Raw genomic sequence first — 27,793 nt, 5'->3', positions numbered from 1 at the left:
CTAAAAAGTATCCTAGCTTGGGATGAAAAGCCACTCAGCGAGGAAGATGAAAAGTTGGTAACTGTTGTGCTCAAACCTGCATGAACAAAAGTTTAATAATAGTAAAAAATAATGTCTGTCATCTTAACTGACCTAAAAACAGGAAAGGTTTAGTCTGACCAAACATTTACGCTGTTTCTCCAAATATCTGGTTTCAACTGTACGATTTTTTTATTGACTGGAAAAACTTAAACATCTGTAACTAACAATTTACAAATCGGGATAAGGAGATAAAAGGTACTATCAATGTGATTTACATTTATTTAGGACAGAAAAAAATCTTTTGCAGGTGAAGATAAACGGCTAGCCTGTTACAAAAAAGAAAAAAATGCTGGGCTTCTAAAAAGTATAGTAGTAGTAATATTGATTTTGTTTAAAAACACCCAAGGCTTTTTTGTCAATCAAAAATGTACTTACATTTAACGTTAAGGGATTAAAAAAAAATGTCATTGTGAGATTATCCATTCATTTTCTATACCCACTTTTTCGTACATTGCCTATCTAAAGTGGTTAATGGGAAAGAGGCGGGGTACACCCTGGAGAGAAGCCCAGTCAATCAACCATGTATGCACATATCCGCACCTAAGGGCAATTTAGAGTAACCGGTTATCTTAACAGTCATGTGGGAGGAAGCCGGAGTACCTGGAGAAAACCCACACACGCACAGAGAGAACATGCAAACTCTATGCAGACCCGGGGTTCGAACCCAGGACCCTCTTGCTGCGAGGAGGACAGTGCAACAATGCTACTGTGCAGCCTGCTGTCTCTGCTCTATTGAAATTTTTATCCTAAAAAAAAATTCTATTTAAACAGGAAGAAGTGGAAGACAGACTGGTGAGAAGTTGAAACATTGAAAATTATGTGTCTGTACAAACTAGTATAAACAAATGTACCAAATATTGATTAAGCTTTGCTTACATTTCACAAAAAGCCATCTGAATGCACTTTAGTTCCTGCTCTGGTTATTTTGAACATCATTTTGCTGCTGTTCAACCACTGGTTGATATATGAGGTTCTTAACTGCAGTCTTCAGCAATAAATACAGGAATAAAATAAATGTTAAGAATGGCTATATTTCAAGGGATTGCTGTCTTTCCAATTTTTTTAAAACCTCAAATCAGTCAATGTGGATCTTTTCAAGTTTTCCTTATAAACAGGTTCCTAAATTTATTACTGGAAATCTAATTGGAAAGGCAACAAAATGATATAAGGATGGTGACTTGAAAACATGATCATCTAAGTTTAAAGGGAATGATGCAATGAGCTTTCTCTACCTGTTCTTTGTTTAAATACTGCGGAAAATTTTCACAAAAGCAATAAATGCACAACACACGATGCTGGCATTACTGTAACAAACAGCCATACACATATTTGAAAATTTACAGTATTTTTTTTAAAACTAAATACCATAGAGAAACAAATGTTTAACAAAAAGTTGACAGATCTGGTGCAAGGATTTTTCACTTTGTCCTCCTTTAAACCCTCTACACTACAGGTATGTCACCGCGTCCTGAAAGCCTTCGGGTCCGTCTCTGTCCCTGATCAGCTGCAAACAGTGAAACTAGGTCTTGTGTCACACGTCTGATTTTTTTTTTCAAGCTATTTTTATTCCTGACAGTTTGCAACGTCGGAAAAGCTCTTTGCAACACAAGTCAAAATCATAATAAATTTTTATCGCCAAGTTGCTTCATTCAACAAGGAACTAGACTCCGGTTCTACTTTGCTCTCAACGAAGACTTGCTGTGTATAATAAATAACTAACAATATTTAAACAGAATTAGCTTTTTTGTAAGTTGAGTAAGTTTCAACAACTTAGGAGGACATTCTTAGATTGGTGCAAATAAGTGTGGTATTGATTTTGGGTACTCTGGGTGTTAAGCGTTGATTCGATTGACGGCCTGGGGGAAGAAACTGTCTTTGTGGCAGGTGGTTTCAGCAAACAGCGTACTGTAGCACCGACCTGAAAGTAAAAGTCTAAACAGTTTGCCAGTCAGTGTAGGGCGCTGACAAACGGTTGATTCACATACATAAAAAAAAAAAAACAATTCGCACAGAGGAAAATATGTGAACAAAAAAGTATCATACACACACATTTACAGGAACACCAAGCTGGGCACACATCTATCCCAGCCTCACCTCCGTGTCCTTCAGTTTCAGGGTTATTTGTTTGGCTCCCCTCTGCTGGTGGGTCTAATTGTCGCTTCACATAATTTTTTTGTCTCCAGCCACCATCTAGGACACCTCTAGATGCTCCCAAAAGTGAAAAGCAGGCAGAGTGATTGATTCCACGTGCCAAACTCTGCTTGAGAGATACTGTGATTATAGCTTATGTTAAGTGTCCTGCTGTGGCACCACACTACCTCTCACCTGCTCTTCTGTCTTCCCTTCCTCCTTTTCTTCTCCTGCCTTTTTCTTTTGTCAACCCCCAATTGTCTTATATTGCCTCTGGCAGCTGTGACACATTGAAGGAACAGTGTTCCAGCTGGTCAGGATGGAGTCAGCGACAATAAACAAGAGATTTTATGTAAATCCTCAGCTCAATGTCAGACAGTAAGCTGTTCCATAAAAAATTAACAACTCCAGAACATAGATGGCTGAGGTGCTTTTTAGTACAGCCAGAGAGTACAGTCTTTTCTTGCGAGGCCTAATTCATAACTCTGTATCTGCTCTACGGTCTACTTGACCCTGAGGCCTGGGACGTAAGTTTCATCATCCGTCTCCGCCTATTTGGGTGACCTAGGACGTATATCAACATTGAGACCCGGTCATTGTGACCACATTGACTGTGGTACCGCCAGGGACAATGCCGCTCCCATTCAAAGGGTGGCTCCAAACGCACAGCAGATAAACAAAACAGCAAGTAGGATCATGAGCTGAAGAGGAAAAACAAGAAGCTATGGCTTGTTTTTTAAAAAAGTATGGGGAGTCAGCTGTTTCCCCCAATTGTCCTATCTTTCAGGTAGAGAAGCATGAACTACCTTTTAAATCTCATTCCACAGCATCTCAATATATATATATATATATATATATATATATATATATATATATATATATATATATATATATATATTAATTAAAACCATCACCATGTCCTGACAGTAAAATATGAGACAGAAAATCTGTGAAGAAAATCAAGCTCCTCTTGCTCCATCCAGTGGTCCTACTGCCATATGCAGAAATACACCGCACCCGGTCAAAAACAACCAATCAGACACTCCTCCTGGCTCTGATTGATTGTTAGCAGTGTCTCGGGATTTTCTGGTAGAGATAAGAATCTATGGTTCCATCAGTTATCCCAACCATCTAGGTCCTGATGCAATAAAGCAGTCCCAGATCATAACACTACCAACGCCATGTTTGACTCTGGGTAGGGTGTTCTTTTCCTCAAATTATATACTAGATTTACACCAGATGAATTGGGAAGCACACCTTCCAAAAAGTTTCACTTTTGTCTTGTCAGTCAACAGAATATTTTCACAAAAGTCTAGGGGATCATAACAATGCTGCTTGCAAAAGGCGAGATGGGCGTTTGTGTTCTTTTTGGTCTGCATTGGCCTTCGAACTGGCCATGGATGACATTTTCTTTTTTTGCCAAGTCTTTTTCCTGTTGTTAAATCCTCAACAATTGGGTTGCACGATATTAGGAAAACAAGCGATTTGGGATAATATTGCTAAATGTCATCAAAACAATATTACTTGCGATGAATAAGCAACTAAAAACTGTTAATGTCATTTTCTGTGAGTTTATAGCAAACAAAGATCAAATATTGTTATAGACTATCCAGCTCCTGGAAAAATAATAAAATCCTATATTTTCACATTGCTTTTGACCAAGTTCTTCTGATTTGACATTGAAATTATTATTTGTATTTTCTTAATAACTTGGCCACCTAACCATCTCTTTATTTTTTTAAACTTTTAAACAAGTGTCAGCAAATACAGTGCTCGAAAAAAAGGAACACTTTTTAATTATTAAATATCACATCAGTTAAACTTGTGGGATGTTGATCTGTTCAGTTCATTAGTAGTAAATGGGGTTGGTAATCAGCGTCAGCTATTCTGGTGTTAATGAAATGAACAACACATATGCCTGTGGAGACCACAGACATTATTTACCTCCTCATTTTTTGACTGTTTTTCAGTAGTTTTGCAGTTGACCAGGGTCAGTGTTGTTACTGGTAGCATGAGGCGATATCTGGACCCTGCACAGGTTGCATGGCAGTCCAACTCCACCAGGATGGCACATCAATACTTGCCATTGCCAGAGGACTTGCAGTGTTCTCAGCACCGCTTTAAGTGCATGGAGAAGATTCAAGGAGACAGGCAGCTACTCTAGGAGAGCTGGACTGTGGGGTCAGAGGTCCTTGACTCATCAGCAGTACCAGTAGCTGGTCATTTTTGCAAGGAGGAACAGAATGAGTAGTGCCAGAGCCCCAGAAAATTACCGCCTGCTCTACAAAACGATGTAAACGTCTCTGACTGAACTGTTAGAAGGAGGCTTCATGCCGGTGGATCGAAGGACCGACGTCCTCCAGTAGGCCCTAAGCTCACTGCCAAGTAACGTGGAACTGTTCTTTGCCAGAAAACACCATAATTGGCAAGTTTGGCACTGGCACCCTGTTCAGATGACAGCAGGTTTATCATTGCTGCTCAGAGTAAAACAAAGACTATCATACCGAGACGCACGAAGAGACTGGCTAGTGAGGGGAATCAAATTACTTTCAGCCATTTCCGTTCCTGAGCGGTCAGGCGGAAACTTTAGGCATAAGACCTGAGCGCAGCCTAAACTACAACACACTTTGGTGTAGAAGTTGTATCTGATGGAAAAAGAGTTAGCTATTTTCAGTATCAGGGAAATGATTCAAAATGTAAGAGGAAGAACAATAACTGTAAAAAAGGATTCAATAGAAAAAGCAGAGTTTTTGTCCTGTACTCTAGTATTATGGGTATGAAAAACAAAGATGACGATGACAAAGAACATCAATTTGTACCCATCTTCAGGCCTTTTCATTGGTAAAGGGGGCCAGAGATACTGGGAGAGGGGAATGTTTTTTGCATAAAAAATTATTATTTTGAACCCTCACCATCTGCTTGTCATAAAGACTTGGATTTGGAAATCTTGGCAAACTTTTGGAAATGTCTAAGTTAAGAAAATAGTCTCCAGTCTCCAAGGGATACACACAGAGACTGATGTTTAAAGTTACTAATGGTAACCACACTAGCCTTTGCGAGCTATACAAATACTTCTTGACAACTCATAACAGATGGGCTAGAATAAATATTGTAGTACTTGTATTAATGTGTTTTGATAAGACAACACGAGTTGGAATATGCTACTGTGAGTTTACCTTGTTGACGGGACTCTACAGATGGTGGTTGTTTGTGCCACAGAAGTGCTTTTTGGTTAGTTGTTGACGCTTGTTGGCTTCGGTGTGGGTGTGCAAAGTTCCTTTACATTGGCGTTAGAGCTTTTAAACCAGAAAACTGTACCGTTTTCTTCTTCCTCATTAAAGAAGAATAATGTTATAACCCCTACTTGGAGTGATTTTTTTCATGTAGACAGGCAATTTCCATCCTAGGCCCACGCCTATATTTTGACAGTTGTTAATTCAAGTTCGCTAAGGGTTATCTGAAGGGGCTAAAATCAGTGTCTGAGGGTCAGAGGTTTACAAAACAGTGATCTTGAATTCATCATGAAGCTCTGTTTAGCGCAACTTTCCAGCGGAAACAAGACAACAGCATAAACTCATACATTTTTGCCACTACTGTGCACCTCCAGGTGACAAACTCTATCATGTATACCCACTCAGGAATAACACACTTGTTAGTATACAAATGCTCACAGACACAAATAATTCAAATGGTTGAAGGTTATACAAACACAGATTACTATTACAGCCGTGTGACCTGCCTATAATGATGCTGGATTTAGTCTCGATTAATTAAGTCAATCACACAATTAGGATAGAGTGTTGAGACATCCTTTTTGTAGAGCAATGCATCAAGCATCTGGAATGAATGGCAAAGGCCCTTTCACGTTGCTCTGTGTGCTCCAAAGCCTTCATTATGCGTCATTGAAACTTTTGGAGCTTCTGGTGAGAAATTGATAAACTGGATATTTTCTGAGAGAGAACAGAATATGTGGTTCCATCAGTCATAGCAAGTCACACAGGTCCTGAAGCAACAGAGTACTCCCAATAGCAACAGAGTACTCCCAAACCGTCATACTACCTCCACCATGTTTGACTGTAACGATATGCAGAAAATCTACCGCTTTCTCATCAGTGCCCAGAACATTTTCCCCAAAGTTTTAAGGATCTCTGAAACATTTGTTTGGCAAATGTGAGACTGATTTTTGTGTTCTTAAAAATCAATTTTTCCCACTTTGAAATCATGGCTAATTTTGGTAGATTCCCAGAAAGATTTGTAGTTCCTTGTTTTCTCCAATTGTGGATTATGGCTCTCACTAACGTAATAGCGTTGTAACTTATCTCAGTCCAGTAGATGTCAATAACTCTGTTTGCGATTCTTTCTGAAATTTCTATCATTTGAGGTTTGCTTTGTCACTTTTTGAGATCCTTTAGCCTACTTCATGTTCTCTGATGTTGTGTTCTTTCAGGTGTGTTCTGGAAGTAATCAGGACCTGGTGTGGTTAGTGAAATTGATCTCAGCTTTCCAAAAAAAGTGGGGTTATTCACAGTTAATTAATGATGTGATAATAATGCAATAGATTTTCCACATACAGTAATGCCAGGTTGGTTTAAATGGCTTTTCCCCATTTATTGACGAATACCTAATTAAAAAAAACAAAACCGTTTTTTTTCAATGAAAGTGCCTTGGAATAGATCTTGATATGTAGAATCTCTTTGGTGTTTATTTTAGAATCCACCTTTGGGATGAACTGAGATCTTGGGCTAGTCCTTATCAACATCAGTGCCTAACTCATTTAGTCTCTTCCCTGAAAATATTGTTTACACTTTTTGTTTTTTTGAGAACATGTAAATTTAACAATGAAGACCTACATTCAGTATATATGTTTTATTGCTTTCTTGAATGCAAGATATTTCTCTTCTGCTGAAGAAATATTTTAGTCCTTTAGTTCCACTCTTTCTCTGAAAAGAACACACAAAGATGTATGCGTGCATCTCTGTGTGGAGTGAACCGCAGGTTTAAAAGAGCTTTGAGTTGGATTAAACGATTATGCGCATGAAGGTTCTTTTGTCTTTTCAGCTTGGGGTTGAATTGTCAAAAAGAGAGGCCGATACTCACAAGGAAGGGTCATGGACGAGATCTTTGAGGTTGATGCCGCTGCGGTCCTCCGCTAGGTTTCGAAAACAGCTGTCACTCACTGGAAGGACAGGGACAGGAAAAGGGGCAGAAATTTAGTTGGCATACAAATTCAGTGCAAAACAAGAGCAGCTTCACACTTTAGCAAATGTTGCACTATCTAATGAGGAATAATTCATTCTCATGCCAAGCAACTCTTGCAGAAAAAGCCTATGCAGTTTGTCAAAAGTGTGAATACCAGAACATTTTAATTCAATTGACATATGGGCACACAATATTCTTGGCGGATATTCACCCATTGGAAATAGATTCTGATCCTTTGAAATCTTTGAAATGTTACTGGAAGATATTTTCAGATGATAATGTTTATCTTCTGTTGTAACCTCACTGCTCACAATAATTTCTTATTAAAATGCCTTCTAAACTCATCGTAAATGACAAAAAAATTATAATTATTGAGCATAAAAACCAACAATAACAACCATTTCTTATGGCATAGCTACATATAATAAACCAAAAGTTAAAGAGGCATTCACCTTGAGGTACCACTGTTGCATCAACATCATAGCTGCAATCAAACTTCACATTCTAATGCTTAATTCCTGTTTTTCTTTTTGCTGAGATCTCAGTTTTATCTTTTTCTGTGATTATTCAAATTAAGGTAGCACAATATATTGAAAATCTATCATTGTTGCAGTATTGCTCTACGTAGTGTGCATAAGTCGACGAGCTACCTGGACTGCATTAAGTGTTTGAGAGTAATTTTAGGTACCCTGCATTCAAGCTGTCCATGACCTTAATAAAGTCGGTGACACTTGTTGTTTAATGGTGCATAGAAAGTTGTATAAAGTAAAGAGGTTATGAGGTCAAGTTTTGAAGAAACAACTTAGAAGTTGTTACAATATCAAAACAGTAAATGTCAGCCAGAAGTAACTTATTAATAAAACCTTTTTCAGTTTGAAAGATTTTTTTTTTCACATGTTGCTGGATAGACTAGTTCACTTGTTTCCAATTTGGGGGTGCGCCCTCTCGGGGGAGGGGAGCATGATAGAAATGGACTAGAAATATGACCAAATTTGAGAGATTATTAAAAAAATTTGATATTTATGGCAACGTTGAATTCAATTACACAGTAAAATAGACAGTTAAACATAAAGCAATTACTTTTTAAAAGTGGTAGTTTTGTGATTGAAAGAAGATTGCAGTTTATTTTATTGTTATATGTTTTCCTGCAGTTGGTTTTCCTTTGTTTCACTGTCAAAAAGATTGTTTGGAGGTGGGCACAAACACTTTCTTTTGAATCACAGGGGGGCTCACCAAGAAGAGTTTGGGAAACACCGGGCTAATCCTTATCTGTGGTTTATGTATAAACCCAAAAGAAGAAATATATTAAGACTTAAAACTACTTATTTATTGTAAGTCACAACTTTTCCAATGTCCCTGATGTTATCACATGTTCCATGTTTTCTTAATGCATCCCTAGTTCACATTATAGTTCAAATGTGACCGCTCTCAAACGTCAACCTGAACAATACCAGGACCTCAAAGTGATCCTTATATGCAGAAGATGATGTGAAATTATACGCAACATGTCGGACCTCAATAACGTAAAGGTTGTATGAAGTATTTCATGAATGTTTTCAAACTCAGGCTGCTGTGTGAAAATGTCAGATCCGTATCTGGTATAGGACAACACATGAAAGTGGCCCAGGTTTGGCTTGAATAAAAAAGTATATAATTGTGCGCCTAAATATGCCCAAGAAATGGGCAAAAAACACTTTGTCGTGAAGAATTAATGTAGCCGGCGAAACCTTAGCCACATCAGTCTGTTACAAACACATTTTGTTTTTGTTTCTTTGGTTGGAACTATGAAAGAAAAAGAATAAAATAGATAGCACTTTGACAGACTTAAGATGTTTTTTTCACCCAAAAGAAGAGCTTTAGTCAGAAGCTTTTCATTTAACATTTAGCACATCACAGGAAAAGGAGAATTTTTTTTTTTAAATAATGAGATTGTGTGATTGGTGGAGCAAACAAATAGATGCCTTCAAACAGCAGCCATATGTTGTGTAGGGGTGGGTCTTGAAAATTAGGAAGAAAATCAGATAAACCCACAAGAGCAAAGGAATTGAAAGCCCTTTAATTTTCTGTTTTAAAACTTACTATTTTTGCAAAATTATTTGTGATGATTGGATGCATGGATGGTTCATTAGTTAATTTGTATTGCTTTGTGCTCGGATGACTTACTCGAAGGTCCCTTTTAAACAGGTTCACAAATTATCTGTCAAGGTCAAGGGAAATACTCAGAAAGACCTTCAGAAACCCTAAGCAAATACTGCTCAAGACCATACAGTCATCTATCCACCCATAAAGGCAGCAAACCCCAGATTTGTCCCCTTCCAGCTCTCTCTAGGGGAATGCTGAGACATTCCCAGGACAGCCAGGAGATGTAATCTTTTCAGCAAATCCTGGGTCTGCCCCGAGGCATGCCCCCTGAGGGACTTTTCCATAACACGTCCCTATGGAAAGAAAGCACACGTCTGTGCTTGTGCTCAAGACCACTTTTAAAAAGTGCCGGTAGTTTGACTCATTTAGGGTAAAATGAAAAGACATGAGTGACTCAAGCTTTCTGCACCACATTCGTCTATTAATCGGAAAACTGGTGTCCATGCAAAAAAAAAATATATAAATAAAAAAATCCAGTACTGATCAAGTTCTTCTATGCGAATGTCGGTGTGTTGTTTGTACTGAACCAAGTGAATACTTCATCTCAAAGTTCCTGTGCGTGTACTGTTATGAAAAAATAGGTAAAAATGAGAATGACGTTTCTTATCCTCAACACACACATTAGCCAATGCAAACCTGGAATACGAAATAAGGGGGGCAAGGAGGTCTACTAACTCTATTGTTATAGATTAATTAACTGGTTTATGAAAAATTGGGAAAATAGATTCACAACTAAAGGAAATAGCCCATAATAAGTGCTTCAGTTGATTGCACTGACTAAACACATTTCCTGAGAAACCATGGCATGCAAATAGTCTGTAGGGTGTGATAAGATTCGTATGCGAGTCCAAATGTCTGATTTCAGTCCCTTTGCGAATGAAACGACTTAACTGCTTTTTTGTATGAATTAATCACTAAATGCTCCTTCGATGATACATTCATGCCCACAGTGAATTCTGTGCAGTAATCTTAAATTTTCATTTACAGAACTCTGCAATCTGCATGGATGGATGTCCAGCCAGACATTCCCTGAGACATTAGTGTGCAAATAGGCATTACCAGTAGTGTGATTATAACATGTAACAGACCACAAACCTCATAGCCCTTACAGCTTTTGGAAAGAAGCTCTTTCTGGTTTTGTTAGTTTTTGATTTAATGCTCCTGATCCCATCCACCGGGGCAAAGCACTGTTTGACCTGCTTCCATCAGGTAAATGTTTCAGGAGCAACGTGTCTGGACCTTTTCTGGACTTGTGCAGTAAAAACCGTGTCCAGATCTTGTAGAAGGCATCCCACGATCCCTTGCCCTGTCCTCACCACATGTGCTAAATCCTTCCTCTCCTGTACTGTGCAGCTCCTATATCACACTGTTATGCTTAGACATAAATGCTTTCTATTGTAGCTCTGTAAACGTTTTTCGCAGCTTAGTGTAAAGTCCAGTCCGTTTCAGTTTCCTGAGAAAGAAGAGCTGTTGTTGGTTCTTCTTCACCAGGTTGGAGGTGTTCACAGTCCAGGAGAGGTCAGAGGAGATGTGACTGACCCAATTCAATTCAAAACATTAAGTTGCGTAAAACATGTTATCTATGTGAACTCATCTCAGCAACTGTGATCTGTGATGCTCGGGTAATGTTTTATTTACCAATTATTTTTGAATGTTCAAAACCAGGGTAAAACCAGATTCTCACAACATGTGCAAATCAAAGAAAATCCCAAACAGGACCAAAAAGATTTATGTGAAGACAATTTAAAGAGGTATTATGTATCAATTCAGCTTTAGCCAGTCTAGAGTCTGCCATTGTTTTAGAAGGTTATGGTATTAAAACCTTTTATTTTTCTGCACACAAACATATGCAAAACAAATATTTCTCCCAATAATGGTAGTCGACCTGTTTTATTTTATTTTTTTACCTTTGCTGTTTGATTATTTTCTCATGATTAACATTTTAATTGTATTTGTTTTTGCTTTCAATGTTTTTATGCAAGGAGTATAAAAACCCCTTGCATAAAAACAACAAAGTTGCAGATACAACATACCATATGCATGGAGATGCCCATGAAAAGGAAGAGCTGGGTCTTTTGATAAAACAGAGAAAATTATGGTCAGCTGGCTAAAATAAGACTTCTATATGTTTTAACTTTCTTCTAAAGATGGTTGGATGTGTCTGTTTGGATATGAAAAACAGACATCTATGGCATGGAAATTTAAGGAGGGCCACAAATAACTCTTTTGCGGGGTAATTCTTGAGACCAAACCTGACAAACGATAAATGGTATATCTAAATCAGATGACTGTATTCCGGCTACCTGAGCAGATAGCCCAACTCATTTTCCAGCGAATATCAGCCTTTGAACCAGTGTTACTCTACAAAGAGCATGAAAGCAAAATGGTAAAATATTCTGCACAATAAATCCTAATTTTGCTGATGTTTTTTTTTTTCTCAAGCCTATATCTTAATATGACAAATGAATGCTACAACATTAGTATAACATTGATATTCAATATATTATTCTGGATCATGTTATAATTTTTGGGACCAGTTTTGCAGACATATTGTTAACCTTAGTATTTTTACTTATACTCTGAAATCTATATAGTGGGCCACATAACAATGGAGCAAGTGGAGGATCTGATCCCGTTTTTAAAAGTGGAGGAGTTCATGTTTTTGCTTAATTATTCATTTTTTTGTTGTTGCTTAAAGCAAATCTTATCCCATCCTGCAAATCAAAAATAGAATCCTAAATTTCTGTCCTACCGCCTTTCCACTCTCACTCAATTAAGTCTACCTAACTATGAGCCCTTAAACCAGAAGTTGCACCTCCCTCCCCCCATACACACATGATTCGCTCTTGCATTTTGCAACATAATCAGGTGCCCATGTCAGCACATGCCTAGCATCAGTCACTGTCAAGAGATGTGTCTAGATCAATATCTCTCACTTGAAAATGGAAATTTTGGCCTTTTCCACAGCCACTCAACCATTTTATTAGTCATTTACTAGAACATTTTGTAGAATTCAGAATTACAAATGCATAAAGCATGTAGTGTCTCTTTGAATAAAGAAAGAAACTTATACACTTGAGAGCCATCATAGATTTGAAATGCAAGATGTCTTACCTTTTAATTACAAACCACAATTTACCAACAGCAGTCAGATAAATATCTTAGCTTTGATTCCTTACACAAGTACCATAGTGTCCCAAAATCACAAATGACTAAAAACAGTTTCGCTTTCGTGCTGCTATACGTGAATGTCCTCACCACAGGAAATACACAACCCACCAATTCTGTCATTACCGTGCACCTTTATTGTCTCCAAGCATTCCTTACAAAGCCACAGCTGCCCCTTGACTACAGAGCAGGTGTGAGTCATCATGGTGATCACAGTCATACAGAGTGACAAATCAGGTGAGATGCTGAGGGAAACAAAGGCACGAAGAAGACAGAAAGGCGGTTTAAAAATGATGAAGAGAAGGACGATACACCCTGTTATCTGAAGGGGGTCACATGTGAATGGACATACTCGTCTCCTAAAATAGATCTAAACCAGGCAGTTTAGAGGGTAATCGTGTTGGTGTAGTGGGTTTAAGACAAAAAAAAAAAAAAAACCCTGATGTGCTAGAAATAGTCAAGACTGAAAATGTCATGATGTTGCTCAAATGAAGTGCCATGATCCATGAAAGAGAGGAAAGGGGTGAACAGGGTGGGAGTGGGCAGAGCAAGAAGGGTGTACGAGATGGGAGTAAGATGGCCATTACGGCCATGCAATCAGACAGAAAAAGGATGGGAAGGACGGGGATGAAAGATGTAAGGTGAGATGTGAGAGAATATAAAGACGGGTGGAGAGAAAATTCTTTAAAACAGGAGGGTGATAAAAACAAGGCACTGCTGATGGGGCAGCTTTGTGCAGAGAGAGGTAAACACTGGGAGCTGGATGAAGCTCTGGGCTCTGGCAAATAAATCGGAAAGTGCTGACATTTGCACACCAAGTCAACTCAGAAAGAGAGGATGAAACAAGGGATACAGAAAGACTGCTGGAAAGGGGTGGGGGGCAAGCGAGACAAAGAAAGGCTAAGGGAGTAAACGGGGATGAGAACATGGAATGCACCTTTCACTCTGGACGGCCACTGCTGCATAGATCCATGTGCGTGCGAATGTTTATATGTGAGGAGGAAACTTCTTTCAAGACTGCAGTATTCCTTACAAACACGCACACTCAGAGCCTTCCTCAGTCTTTCTCTCGCAGCTACCCCTTGATCTAAAAATAGCCTCTCCTCTCTCCTACAAGAGGCAGCAACCATTCTGAGCCAATCAACACGGTCTGTCAAAGGCATCGGTATCCACCACCCCTCTGTGTGTGTGTGTGTGTGTGTGTGTGTGTGCGCACATTACTCGTCGCCCACACGTGTGCAACAAGAGGGAACTCCTAACTGAAGGTAATAAAACTGCCCTCCCCTGCTGCAAAGCAATCCCTTCCAGAAAACAATAGCTGAGAAATAAAACAGAAATCGAGAGAAGGAAAAGAGCGAGACCGAAAAGGAGGGGGAAAAAAAAAAGGAGAGAGTGGATGAGAGGGACAGGGAGATCTGGCTGCAGTGGAACCAGGCTTCAAAGGAATATTAATGTGATCCTGTGCAAGAGCTGAAGACAGAGGAAGAGACGAAGGCGGGAGAATGGAGGAAGGAAAAGCAGAGCAAAATAATTTACGACACTGCACCCCTCCCACACCGCTCGCTCTGGCTGTGCACCTTTCTCCAGGTGAACCTGCAGCTTGTATAAATGTTCACTGCATCCACTTGAAGACTGTAAAACCCCGAATTGAATCAACAAAACGTAATCACACTCAGACCCAGTTCCAATCGTAGAACCCCGATAAAATAAATGATGTATCCTCTGTAAATTCAGTGTTTTTTTTTTTTTTTACCATATACGTGACACGGTCTCAAACGGGTTCTAAAATGATTTAAATTTAACCTCATGTGTACCAGACTGCATAACAGATTCTATTCTTGGATTATTTAATAAAGAAATATTGAAAGCTTCGTGTAAGAGACTGAAACCCCCCCCCCCCAGGATTTAGTAGCTTGTGGAACGTCCTTTAGCTGCAGCAACTTAAACTCATGCAGTAACACATGCTTCATCAGTCATATAGACATAACTATGGCTACATTTCCTTCACATGATGACTGTAGCTAATTGTGTGTATTTTTTCACTTTGGCTCAATGTTCTTGAGATTCCACCAGACCATTGCAGTCAGATTGAGGTTTGTATTTTGTCTGGGCCATTGCAGCATTCTGTTGTACATTAGGTGTCATGTTTGGAATCATTGTCCTGTTAATGACCCAATTTGGGCACAGCTTTTGTTGACACATTCACATTTTACCCTAGAAAACTTCATGGCTCATTCACTGACCAAGGTCCAGTGGCTGCAAAGCAAGCCAAAACCGTCACCTTCCCCGCTTCGTACTGTGCTATAAAGGGCGGTGGAAATTGTTTCAAAACATCCCTAATTTGTTCTCAACATTCCAGACTCAAAACACCTCCAAGCATCTCTCCAGACATTGTACCACAAGTTTGTTGGCTCATTTCGATGCAACTTTGGAAACCTCTCTTGTGCTTCAATATTTTTTTGGAAAATAAGTTTTCTCTTGGCAATCCTTCCAAACAATTTTTTTTTTTCGTGAATCAACTGTCATAAATTTTAAGCTTTAAGATGCTAAGGCTTTTCCAGTTTTCACAGTAAAAAACAATACAATCAAAGGAGGGACACTTTTATTTTTTGTCATAAGTGCTAAAACTTAATAATTCTCAAATACGAAACATCTACTAGAAGATAGAAAATGGAAACAATTCTGAAATTTGCAAAGTCTGGACACTGTTCAGGTACTAGTCAATGTAATTTCAAGCTGGGTGTTATTCTCTTATTTTCATTAAAAGTTTAGCAGTATATACAAACAAATCATATATGTATATGATTTGTATGTAGGGTATATTTTCGGTGTTTGTATTAATCTGTCACAGATATTTTATTGGCTACTTGAAAACATACTATAAAATTATGTTTTAAAGTTGGTGAAGTTAAACCAACAATTTTTCATGTCAACAACCGATTTGTACGACAACAAATTCTAGTATATTATGCTTTTGTGTGGGATAATTTAATTGAAAGGAAGACAAGTCACGGCAAAACCTAAAACCCAAGCTTAAGGTCATGCAGCAAACGAAATAATCAAAATATATCTCCAGTCTTATTTTGTAGGGCAGGTACAATGCATTGTCTCAGATCATAAACTGTCTGTGCCTGTAAGTGGGTGAGAGTTCAGAGGCCTGGATGTCCACAGGCCACAGGAGTGGGTGGATATCACTTCAGGAGCATTATGCTGGGCAACATCACTCATGGATGTAATCCCAATGATCAAACCCCAACATGGGTTCATTTGGCTACTAAAAAGCATTAATGCTAAACTATGACTGGGAAAAGAAGGTCAGGACACAAAAGAACACAATGTCAAAGGGCAAAGAGAGAGGAAGACGATCAGGGAGGAAAATGATAACATTTTGGTGAGATAGCAGCCTGAAAATGTAATATTCCAACAAGAAGCAGGCGTTGTGAAATCACTTGTCATTTCATGAGATGATGAAAATTTAAAGTTTAAACTTAAACTGGATTTGATGCTAAAGTCCAATGAAAAGGTTATCAGGAAGAGTGAGTAGGTTAAGGACATACATCACATAAAGCAGAGATAAAAAGAAAAACATCAAAGCAGGGAACAGACAGACCTTTTGGTCTTCATTCTTATGTTAATACTTTGATCAAAGGTTGGATTTACGAATAAAATGTAGATTTTTAAATGCATCCAAAAATTTACTTAAATTAGCCTGTATGGAAAACAGCTTAAGAAACACATTAACGTATTACATGAAAACATAGCTCATTGGAATGGAAATGATGAGTAGCTATGTTTACATGCACAAAATTTCACGATCGGCTTAAAATGTTTTCGGATTAAATAATAAGAATGTACCGTTTATAGGGGCACACAGTCAGTTAATCCGATCATAATGTGCGTGTATATGCACCTGGCTTTATTCAGAGTAGAATGACTCTGACATGCGCAGTTATCAAATTCCCCTAAAAAAACCCAGAAGAAGAAGAACTTCCATCTTTGCTAAACAATACAAAATAGTAAACAAAGCAGTATTATATGAGTTTGTTTGTCTTCTGAGCACCCTGGATGGACTTGCATGAGTTGTTTTAAACTGAGTAACCAACAATTTTTAGCTCTTATTTTTTCCAAACAGAAACAATTTTGCTACCTGACGCGGAAATATGTCACGTTTACATCGGGCGCACATATGCACTTGCGTCAGTTTGCCACATTTGGAATAATTTAAGCCTGACAAGCGTTTATATGCACGTTGATCGGATTATCAATCAGCATAAACCACCCATCTCATTCGGATTACAATTTCATTCCAATTAAGATTAATCTGATCATCATATTCAGATTGGCTTGTTTACATGACGCTTTTTTATACCGATCAGCCCATTATTCCGATTACTGTTGTCCATGTAAACGAAGCTAATGACTTCACAGTTTTGCACAGAACTGTGTATCAGTAACGCATTCAGAGTACTTAATTATTTTCCAGAGCTCTGAAATTTAGAAATTTAATACATGTGTATTTTCTTTGAGTCAAAACAAACATGTTTAAAGCCAAACATTTTATACATTTGAATTTTTCAATGTCAAGAGAAACACAAACACCTGCTATCATAAAATCCTGAGTGAACATAACCCTTATCCTTACCCCTTTGAAAACTTAAGGAAAGCTTAAAGACACTTTTAGGTTCCTAAAATGTTCTCAGCAGAAGTAACAAATTAAGCAATATTTAATCCCAAGAAGTGCAAGATAGGAGCACATTTTTTTTTTTTTTTTTTTTTTTTTTTTTTTTAGCTATGTGCAATACAGATCTAGGAGATAAAATTGCAGGATAAAATTGCAGGAACATAGAAGTGACTTCACAGTAGCAAGGGCAATGCACTTTAGGTGTATTTTCTGAAACAGATACTTAACCTTGCAGCAATGAGACATCTCTAATTCAGTAGCTTGGCTGGCTAGCAGACTGTGTGCTGTCAGTCTGTCAGCGACTGGCAGAGAGGATTCATAAACTGCTAATATGTTCCACTCAATCATTTCCGGGACATAAAGCAGTCAGCACTCATTATCTCCCTGGGATCCCACACTAATGGGGTTTTCCCTTATAGGATGCCCTCACAGGCTCTCATTCGCACGCATCCCACATATCTAATGTGTCTGTGTGCATTTACATGTGTGCAAAGAAAAGAAATCCAAAACATCATGGGCATAGACAGAGTCATCATCAGGTGCAGGAATATGCCATTACTCAAACATGCAGCCTTGGAACGTAGAAGGGCTACATCTGAGTCACGGATCACAGTGCAGGATAGAGCAACAGCTGTTGAAGTGTTGTTAACAACTCTTTGGATCCCTCTGTAATGTTTATAGATAATAGAACAGTTCTGTCTTTGTGGCACGGTACTTAAAAGAAATAGACTAAGGATCCAATTAAATATTGTTTCTCTTCTATGTCGTCTGTTATGTGTAGAATCAACATTCGCTCATTGCTTTAGTTTAGGAACCGTTTAATGGCTGAATTATTTATAACCAGAGTTGGGCACATAACTTGCCGTAGTTACCAGTTACTTCTCACAAATAGTAACTGAGTTAGTAACTCAGTTACTGCACTATCAAAGTAACTAGTTACTAGGTAAAGTAACTATGAAGTCACTTTTTACATCTAAAATGTCCATGAATTTGGAGGACTTTTCTGTTATTGGAAGCTTAGATACTCATGAGTTCAATCATCAACATATAAAATGCATAATAATTTATCAAATGAAATATATATCTGTAAAGATTGAACACTAATCTATGCCTTTTTAGAGTATGTGGTGGGACAAGTGAGTCAGGAGTCAGAGCACCCTTCTATTGCAATTTTATTTGTAGGTATGATTATTATAATTATATTTAATGTTAATAATAAAAGAACAATAAATCAAAATAGGCATTTTAGAACTTGAAAATTATTGCACATTAACATGCTCCAACTGTTGCCTCCCTTGCAGCGTGTTGGTCTGCTATGTTTGTGTGCAATGCATGGTGACCATCAGTGCACCTTAAGCCTCCTCAGCCAATCAGTGTCACGTATATCTCTATCTTATCCACCTCGTCACCTGCCGCTTTCCCCTGCAGTAGAAAAAAAAAATGCTCTCACAGTGGAGAGTTTGCTCTTAAGAAAAATTTGCTTTAATTGAGTTGTATTGTAAGTAACGTAAAGATGTTCTAGAAAGGACAAAAGTAGTTTGTTAGAATATTCCGTTAATGAAAGAATAATGCTGTTACTGACACCATTATTTTTCAACGCTGTTACAACACTGTTAATAACTTAAGGTTAAGTGGCCAAACAAAGTTACATTCTTTTGAAAATACTTGGTTTAAAAAACCCAACCACAATCCAAATAAATATTTCAAAAGCCCTTTCAGTAAGTTGTGATGTTGCTCACATGATACTAAAAACTAAAATACTCTTCACGCAAATCTCAGAAATCTTGCCATTTCGACTTTTGCAAGGATCTTGCACAATATCTAAAACTCACCTTCCAGTAAGGTTCTAGCTAAGAAACAAAAGAACATATAATTGGCAAGATCAAAAGAGCAGTGTGCGGATTGACATACAGGTGGGGTCATGATTAGACGTCCAAATAGTGGACGTTGTGTTTGGACCAACGGACTCAATATAGATATGATCTGTACGCCCATCAGACGTCTAATGTTTAGTAAGTAAGGCCTTACCCACTAAACATAAGATTGTAACAGGTTAAAGTCTGGTGAGAAATTCGAAGAGGTCTCAAAAACATTTGAAATCAGCTGTTCCTCTGTATGGGAAATATTTTCAAAGTTTACCAAAGAGCACATGTCAAAGTTAAGGTCTTCTGAAATCACCAAGTTTTTTTCTTTTTTTGGAGATTTTTCGCAGCTCTAGTGGCTCGCTTTTTTACACAGTAGGCTGACAGGAAGGGGGTGGAAGAGGGGGAGAGACATGCGGCAAAGGATTGTAGGTCAGAGTTGAACTCGGGTCGACCGCGTCGAGGACTAAGGCTTCCGTACATGGGTCACACTACCCGCTGCGCCACCAGTGCGCCCAAATCACCGACTTTTTAATAGATAAATCTAAAATGGATTTATTTGGACACCAGAACAAAATATGTATTTAGCATAAAGCAATTAAGGTATTATAAGAAAGGAACTTCATGAAACATAGAAATGACAAAGCATCTTGTTAGCATGATGCTGGTTCCCCTCTGAGGTGGTAAGTTCACAGTAATGTGCAATGTTCGTTGTCTGGCGCACACCGTGTTCAGGACAAAATGTGCCGTTGCTTGCGGCAAACTTTAAGAAGACCTTTAACTTTCTTTCAACACCAGGTTTCTTCTTGTCCCTCTTCCACGAAGGGTAGATTTGTGAAACGAAAGCCTAATCGTTGCCCTGTGGACAGCTTCTCCCACCCGAGCAGTGGATCTTTACAGCTCCTCCAGAGTTACCATGGGCCACAGTTTCTCTGATGAAACGAGCTCTGTCGGGGGATATCTTTTATAACCAGCTCCTTTAAACATTTCCACAACTATATCCCTGACCTGTCTGGCATTTACAGAAATCGGCAAGGTCTTCACACAAAAGCTGTATTCATACTGAGATTAAATGACACTCAAGTGGACACTAATTAGGGTATTTCTGAAGACATTCGTTGCAATGGATTTTACTTAAGGGTGTCATAGTATATAGGGCTTTTATGATTTTTGTTTGTAGATGTTTGGGAAAATCTACAAATGCACATGTGAAAAGTTCACATGGTTTTATGACCTTTGCAAGGCACTGTATTCTCATTTATCAAATATATGGGAAATTATCATGTGTACATATGTTACCCTTGTGGGTTGCCAACGATTCAAGACGCGTAACCATATGAATCTAAATTTAACTGGGGATAGCTAAAGGTTGCTCACCACATCTAGACAGGTGCAAGACACCTGGCAATCTTCTAGGAGAGAAACAGAAGAGCATCCACTCAGTGTCACAGTAGCCCACTTTGCCTATACTGTCTATTGTCCTTTATTTGCATGCAGCAGTGCCATTGGCCCTTCGGACCCAGAGGAGCTCCATCGGAGCTCACACAGTGGATTGGGTGGACTTTAGCTGGTGGGAGGGATAACACCTTCCCCCACCAATAGGTCTCAACCAACAGAGATATTACTGCCACCAGTGTTGTATTTTATTAGCTTGTTCTGTGTCAAATGAAAACACTGGGCCCTGGGCTTCGGATTAACTGGGTTTAATGATGAACAGAGGTTTGGATCCTCCTCCAGATTGTCGTGGCTTGATGTAGACACATGACTGAGGGGGGACTTTCAGTTCCAAACCTCCCTTACAAGCTAGAGGAGGTGAAAAGCAATGGCGCACAAATAACAGCGTCTTCATTCCATGGCAGGATAAATTTCCAAATTAATAAAGGCTTCACGGTACTAGGTAAAATATAGTAACAGCAATAACAGCAGATAACCTAATCTAATATAAGACCACTGTATCTTAGCAACCTTGTTAATTCTGAGGGGAGCAGTGGGGTAAGCAGCAGAGGCACAGTATTCATCATCAAAGACACACCCAGCAGCAACACAAACACAAACACCAATTACTCACAAAACTCTCAAATCCACGGCACAAGCCACACACACGCACTTTCCCAGCATTAGCCACAATCTCAATCGCGCTATGATGCAGATGAGAGCACAAACACGTGTAGGACTACACGTTAGGACACACACACACATACACACAGATCTTCAGGCTTACTGTAAGCAGCTGGGAGAATGGAGGGGGTGTGAAGCGGAACAATGGGATCCTAATCGTTGGGCTGCATTTCAAAGCCCCCCCCCCCCCTTTACAACACTGTTTCTAGATAAGATTAGAAAATGCTATTTATATCTAGAGGGAAAGAAGCCAACCAGTGGCTTCATTTTCATTTATTTGAAGTCGAATCTAAATTGGGGTGGAGTTACGTAACGCAAGGAGAGCAACACTTTACCATTGTTGGGTGACTGACTTGGCAGGAGAAAGCAAATAGGGGAATCCGACCAAAAAAGCTCCAAACTATTGGTAACACTGCTGCTAATAAGTCACCTGAGGAGCCCACAATATATTACAGCTCTTCTGCCAAAAGAGTCCAGCAAGTTTATGGGGACACAGCGGTGGGCCGGCTTTGCATCTGAATTCCAGACATATTTCAGTGAAGCGCGGCCAAAATCTAGCATCCATGCTGAGCCAAGGACAAAACCACACAGCACAGCATAGCCTGGACCCCCGGAGACCAGATGTTTTGAGGGGGAAAAAAGCGAAGAGGGAAAGAGCGCTTCATTCTTTGCAGCTGTCTCCCAGGCAGACCCATTCCTGGCCTTGGCTCCCGCATCTCTTCACCTGCCCCCTCCATGTGTCCTGGGGGAACAGAGCCAGCTCCATCCCAGTCATAGTGAAGGTGGTGAAGGAGGAGAGGTTGTAAAGTAGGCATGTGGAGTTTATAGAGGGAGAACTGCAGTCTTACCTTGGCAGGATTAAGAGAGCAAATCACAGTGAGTGAAAAGAGGGGGGGATACAGTGAGAAGAAAGCAGTTGGGAGAATACTATGAAATCAAATAGGGAGAGCAGTAAAAAAAATGGGAATAGTAAAGGAAAACAGGAACATGTGGAAGTTATTGGCAAGGGGATCATATCAGATAAAGGATGTGAGAAAGTGTCTATATATGCATTTAATAATTTTCTCACTTAATAATATTTGGCAAAACCGCCACCGCTGTAATCACTTCTCCTTAACAGCCAATAGCAGAAGCAATAAAAAAAAAAAAAAGAAATTTGTGGATTTCATATCTGTCCGGTCTGACTAACCTCAGGTATTTTGCAAAAATGGGCAACAATTAGACTCAGGAGGAATGAATAGAAACACATGCCACACTTTTTATTAGATTTTTATTAGTTAAATTTATTTTGAAAAAACACATAATTTCTTTCCACTTTTGAAATATGCATTATTTTGTTTTTTTTTTAAAAACTTCAGGTTTAGTTGTTGTAACCTTTAATTTCTAGGATGTTAATGAATGAAAGTGATGACTTGATGCAACTCACAAAGTTTTCTTACGGTTCTCTACTTTGACGTTATTTGCTAAGTATTCATGAGGATTAATCTATTTATGTGCAAAGTCAAAACAGAAACAGATTTATCAGGTCTCATAAACGTCTAATATTAGACAATCATAAGCAGTGAAAAAAATAAACAGGGGACATTGTTTGTTTTACTCATTTAGGAAAAAAAAATATTGCCCTCCCATAAACATCAACATTTTTGTGGTAGGATCACAATGTTTGTGAATTACTTAAACAGTTTATTGATCGGTTTGTCAAACAAAGGTGTTTACCCGACACCAAGCTAAACTGAACATTTTAGAAATAAACAAATCATCTAAACATACATTTAAACCTAAAGATTTTAGTGTTTAGAGTCTTGACCTTAGCTTGTCCGGGTTAATACCCTACTGTTGATTCTGTCAGCAAAAAATATGTAGCAGTATTAAACATCTATCAACCAACAATACATGCCCTTTCACAGACTGAGAAATTTCCTTAGATTTAAATAGCGAAAAGACAACTAAAACATGCAGCCCCCTCCATCTGCATCTATTGTAACCCAGGTGGCAGACAACTTTTTTACATTTCAGTTTACACTGCATTCGTATTAACTTTTCTTTCCTTCCTAACATCAGCGAAGAGCCCAAAAACTGCAGCAGTGAAAAGCCTGCAGCTCCCCACAAAGGCTTGACGTACTGATATTTTATTAATGTGTCCATAAATATTGAAAGGACACATACTAATGAAGCCACGCTGAAAAGTCCCTTGGACTATTTACAGCACCAGGGAACACATGCAGGGACCTTGAGTATTCAACACTTCTTTCTACCCTCTATGTCCTTCATCACACTTGCCGTGAAAGGAATGCCCCTTCATGCAGCTTCAGCATCACCCCAGCACACGCACACATATTACCCTCTCAACAACCTCTGTCTTCTTCCCGTTCTACGCTTTTTTTAGTTGAATGAAATCAATGGATCGGAGGTGCCTGACGATCTGCCACACCCTCCTGCGAATATTAATCATAAATCACTGCCGCGTGGGATAATGAGCCCTATTTCTAATGACAACAGGCATGAAGAATGCGTGTGTGCGTGGCTCGACATCGCGTTATCATGTACCGAAGGCAGGAGTGCGGGCACGTGAGCTCTTGCAGTGCTAAGACTAGGCAGGAGCGTGGCTGTTGGGCGATGAGGTATTGCAGACATTTCTCCAGGTCACCTGACATTTTGATGGCGAATGGCCTGCAGCGCGCTGGCTCTCTGTGGCATTTCAAACAGCTGTTGATGCCCACATCATACAAACGGCATACGACCAGCATGCTCAGAAATATGTTAAAGCAAAAAGTACATGTTAATTAATGAAAAAGCATTTGGCTGGTGTAAATTACAAAATGGATGAGAATCAGGTGTGTTGTAAGGTCCCTATAAATAAATAAATAAATAAATAAATAAATAAATAAATATATATATATATATATATATATATATATATATATATATATATATAAATATATAAAAGAAAGGAACTTAAAAGGACATATCGTGGTTCTAGTAACAAAAAAATCTGTTTATAATATTTTAATATTACCCTAAAATACAAATGGCAGAAATTTTTGATCAAAGAAAAAGTAGCTCCATTTGGCTTGCAAACCAGTTTGCAATCATTTCTGATTGATTCAATACAACGCAGAGATAGTGAAGTTAAAAAAGTCCAATAACATACACTTTTTAAAAATCTTCATTGCTCAAAAATTGAAGGTAGGAATGGAATGTTTTGTCTCGCATGTTTTTAAAAAAACAAACAAAAAAAACTATTTGCTGTTCGCTTTTTTACTTTAGGCAACTCTCTCGGCATAAGCAAGTTTGTTCAGCATTAAGTACTTTCAAGTGTGCGATCAGACGCAGACAATGTGATGAACTGCTGAAGCCTCTGCAAACTGCAATAGCTTACTTGCTGTCCTGCTTGGCAACACAAATCTCATTCAAGGGTCACTGCAATGGCTCCACAGGAATGGTACTAATACAATTCTTAATTTTGATCAGCTTGCACAATTGAACAGCTCAGACACATCCGTGTTTAAAAGTTAAGATGACTACAGTTGTTTTAAGGTTACTGTCAAATAAACAAGTGAGTTTACTCCAATAATTACTAAAACCTTAAACCTTGCATTTGAAGCAAAATTAGTTGAGACCAGCTCTATTGATTTCAACAGAAATGCTTACATTAGTTTCTATGTAGCTGCACATATTTAATTCTTTCTTCCCTTTTCACTCTGCTCTGCCTCCATTCCAAGCCTGTCCCACCCACCTTCTCCTCCTACTCCCACATCCTTCCAAGCTGCTGATGCAGGGAAACCCAGGGCTGCACCAGCTAGAGTTTCCAGTTAAACAAGCAGTGTAAATCTGCAAGGGAACACAAAACTCGTTCATTATGCTTCACTCAAAATGAAAAAAAAAAAAAGATGGAAGGTTGGAAAGTGACCAGGGATTGTAAAGGATAGTTATTGGCTAACATTAACAATGGGTTTCTTTAGCTGGTGCTCTTCAGGGTTAGTTGCAAGCCATTGCTGAGGCCTAATCAGATTAGGTATTGATTGGTCATTATACAGAAAATCATGGGTTATGGTGCAAGGATAGGCTGACAGATAGTGATCCAGAATCAAAGTAAAGCCACACAACTATGCTGCTGAGCAACAAAATTATTTGACGGCCAGAAAAAAAATGCACGTCTTAAACCAAACCCTGATAGAGACAAACACGTCTCAGGAGATTTACCTGTCAAACTGATTTCTAGGGCACCCGACAAGACCATATTGTAAGTGACACATTGTTCAGTAAGTGGAAAGTTAATTTAAACTGCATCCCCAGGAGGTCCCCATGTGGCAAAGATGGTAGCCTCATCATCGTCTGGCCTAGTGTCTGTCTCCTTCCCATGACTAGATCCATTCTCTGCCTAGAAATCCCATTTTAATGCCAGCCTGACTTCTGAAAAGGCAAAACGAAAGCCTGATCAGCACAGCTGTGACTCTGGCACAATGTGCCCACAATTATCAGTGGACAAGCACAGTGGAGCTCAAGTGCAGCACCACACTTTGGAGCAATAAGCTCAGGGTCTGGCTGTCGTTTCTTAGAGGGAAGGAAGATTTGTGCTAAAAGTTCTTAAAAGGTTAAAAAAATATTTGCATATTAGGCAAAGAATAAAAATGATTAGATACTGGTCAAAGAGCCAAGTTTATGAGGACAACACTGAGTAAAGGTAAATATTTTTAGAGCTCGGCTTCATAGGTTTACTTCTGTTAACCTGGATAATCCTAAGAAGAAAAATACACACAAAAAAATACATTGCAACTTAATTTAGCATAAAAATGTACTAATTATGGTTGGCCCTTGAGCTGCAAAAGGCACGGATTCCTATCTTGCTACAGATGCTTTTGTACTGAAAGGAATGTGTTATGTGGGTTTAAACATGAAGAAATGAAGCGCATTTTGTTCATTAAGTCCTAGAACATCCTACAACATATAATATAACACGAGTAGTGAATCGCTTTTGATGCGCTCTTGTTCTAAATAGTGTGCATGCGTGAGATTAACGCGGTTGGAAATCTGCTCCATCATAACTGAGTCGATTACTTTTCCCATGATGTCACCAACATATTAAAATTTTTTGGGACAAAAATGTAAATGCTCTCTCAGTGCCACCGAGTGGCAAGACAATTATCTGAATTAATCAGACAGTGATTGACGACATAAGCTTGCTTTTCAAATAATTCATGCATCCGTCTTCCCAAGGTGAGGAAGTAGTTTGTTGTGAGATTAAGTTATGCTATTTTGGTGCAATGAGCTGTGGTGCTTATTTGAAAAAAAAAATAAAATAAATCAACATGTCCAAAAACATTTGATGGCAGACTGGCTTATGTGGTGATCAAGTAGTGAATGCTACAGTGTTAAATATAGATATAATAATAGAATAGAAGGTGTTATTTTTCTAAGTCTTTATACCTTTTAACATCAGTGAAACAAAAGGCTGATACACAGTAGTGCAATTGAGTGTTTCAAAATCCATCATTTCATTTAAATTAGCAACATATGATTTTTGTGAAGAAAGTCTTAACTTAGGTTGCCATTTCGCTGCAGGAATAGGCTTTTGTAACAGTCAAGACAAATCTTTTTTATATCGTATTTATAGCCTTCTACGTGTTCTTTACCTCTTTTGAATCTGGTTCATGCCTCTCTGTTCGTGTCTGTGATTATTGTGTGTTATTGAGGTTTTTATTGGGGTGTGTATATGTGAGTGAGTGGGTTGAGAATAAGAAACAAGAACCTCTTCTTGTTTCTTATTCTCTTATTCTAAGGGATTTTAATGTTTGGTGTTTTTGTAACGACACACTGAAATGTTGTTGTATGCCACATATTCAATTACAATGAAGGATCTTTGAGTCTTTGTAGTTCTAAACATCGTATTGCACAACTGCAAGTGCATGTTAATTGGGCATCGGCCCATTGCTGTAAACGTACCAAGGTTTTAAAAACTTTGAAAATAGTTACAAATGCAAAACAGCTAAACTTTTCCTTTATACTCCTACTGCGGTTTAAATGAGAGATTGTGGAGAAAGTGCTAGGGTGATCAGAATCATTGCCCTAGCAAAAAAGACATATTTCGATGTCTCGTGGACTAACATTGGAGATATTTTCCATTTGGCAAAACATAAACAGTCATAATATGGAAAGTGAAAGAGCCCCACCTCTCACTCTTATTGATGCTATAGTTGGTAATCCTGTTCTGAAACACTTTTTGTAATACTGGGTAAAATGGTCCTTCCATTCCAAAAGTAGTCAATGCATTATGCAGTCACAAAAAGGAGGTTAAAAAAAATCGTTTTCGGTGGGAATTGCAGGCCTGTAAAAACTCTAACCAATCCGCTCCCCTCGGATTTGACAGAGTTTTGTTCCTGCTTTCATTCTCCTCTGTCCCTTAAGTTTCTGG

At 38.6% G+C, this 27,793-nt stretch overlaps 1 protein-coding gene across 8 annotated transcripts in view; it reads right to left on the bottom strand.

The window, feature by feature from the left end:
• Positions 1 to 27,793, bottom strand: part of gphnb (gephyrin b) — a 137,382-nt gene that overhangs the window by 82,296 nt on the left and 27,293 nt on the right. For all 8 annotated transcript variants that reach the window (XM_036147293.1, XM_036147294.1, XM_036147295.1 and 5 more), the window contains one exon: positions 7,309 to 7,387. In XM_036147293.1, coding sequence (XP_036003186.1) covers positions 7,309 to 7,387 — 79 coding nt within the window. The remainder of the gene's footprint in view (positions 1 to 7,308; positions 7,388 to 27,793) is intronic.

Source organism: Fundulus heteroclitus, chromosome 15 (genome assembly GCF_011125445.2).
Source record: "Fundulus heteroclitus isolate FHET01 chromosome 15, MU-UCD_Fhet_4.1, whole genome shotgun sequence".
NCBI lineage: Eukaryota > Metazoa > Chordata > Actinopteri > Cyprinodontiformes > Fundulidae > Fundulus > Fundulus heteroclitus.
Note: the sequence above shows the minus strand (reverse complement) of the source record. Positions and strands in the feature narration are given on the sequence as shown.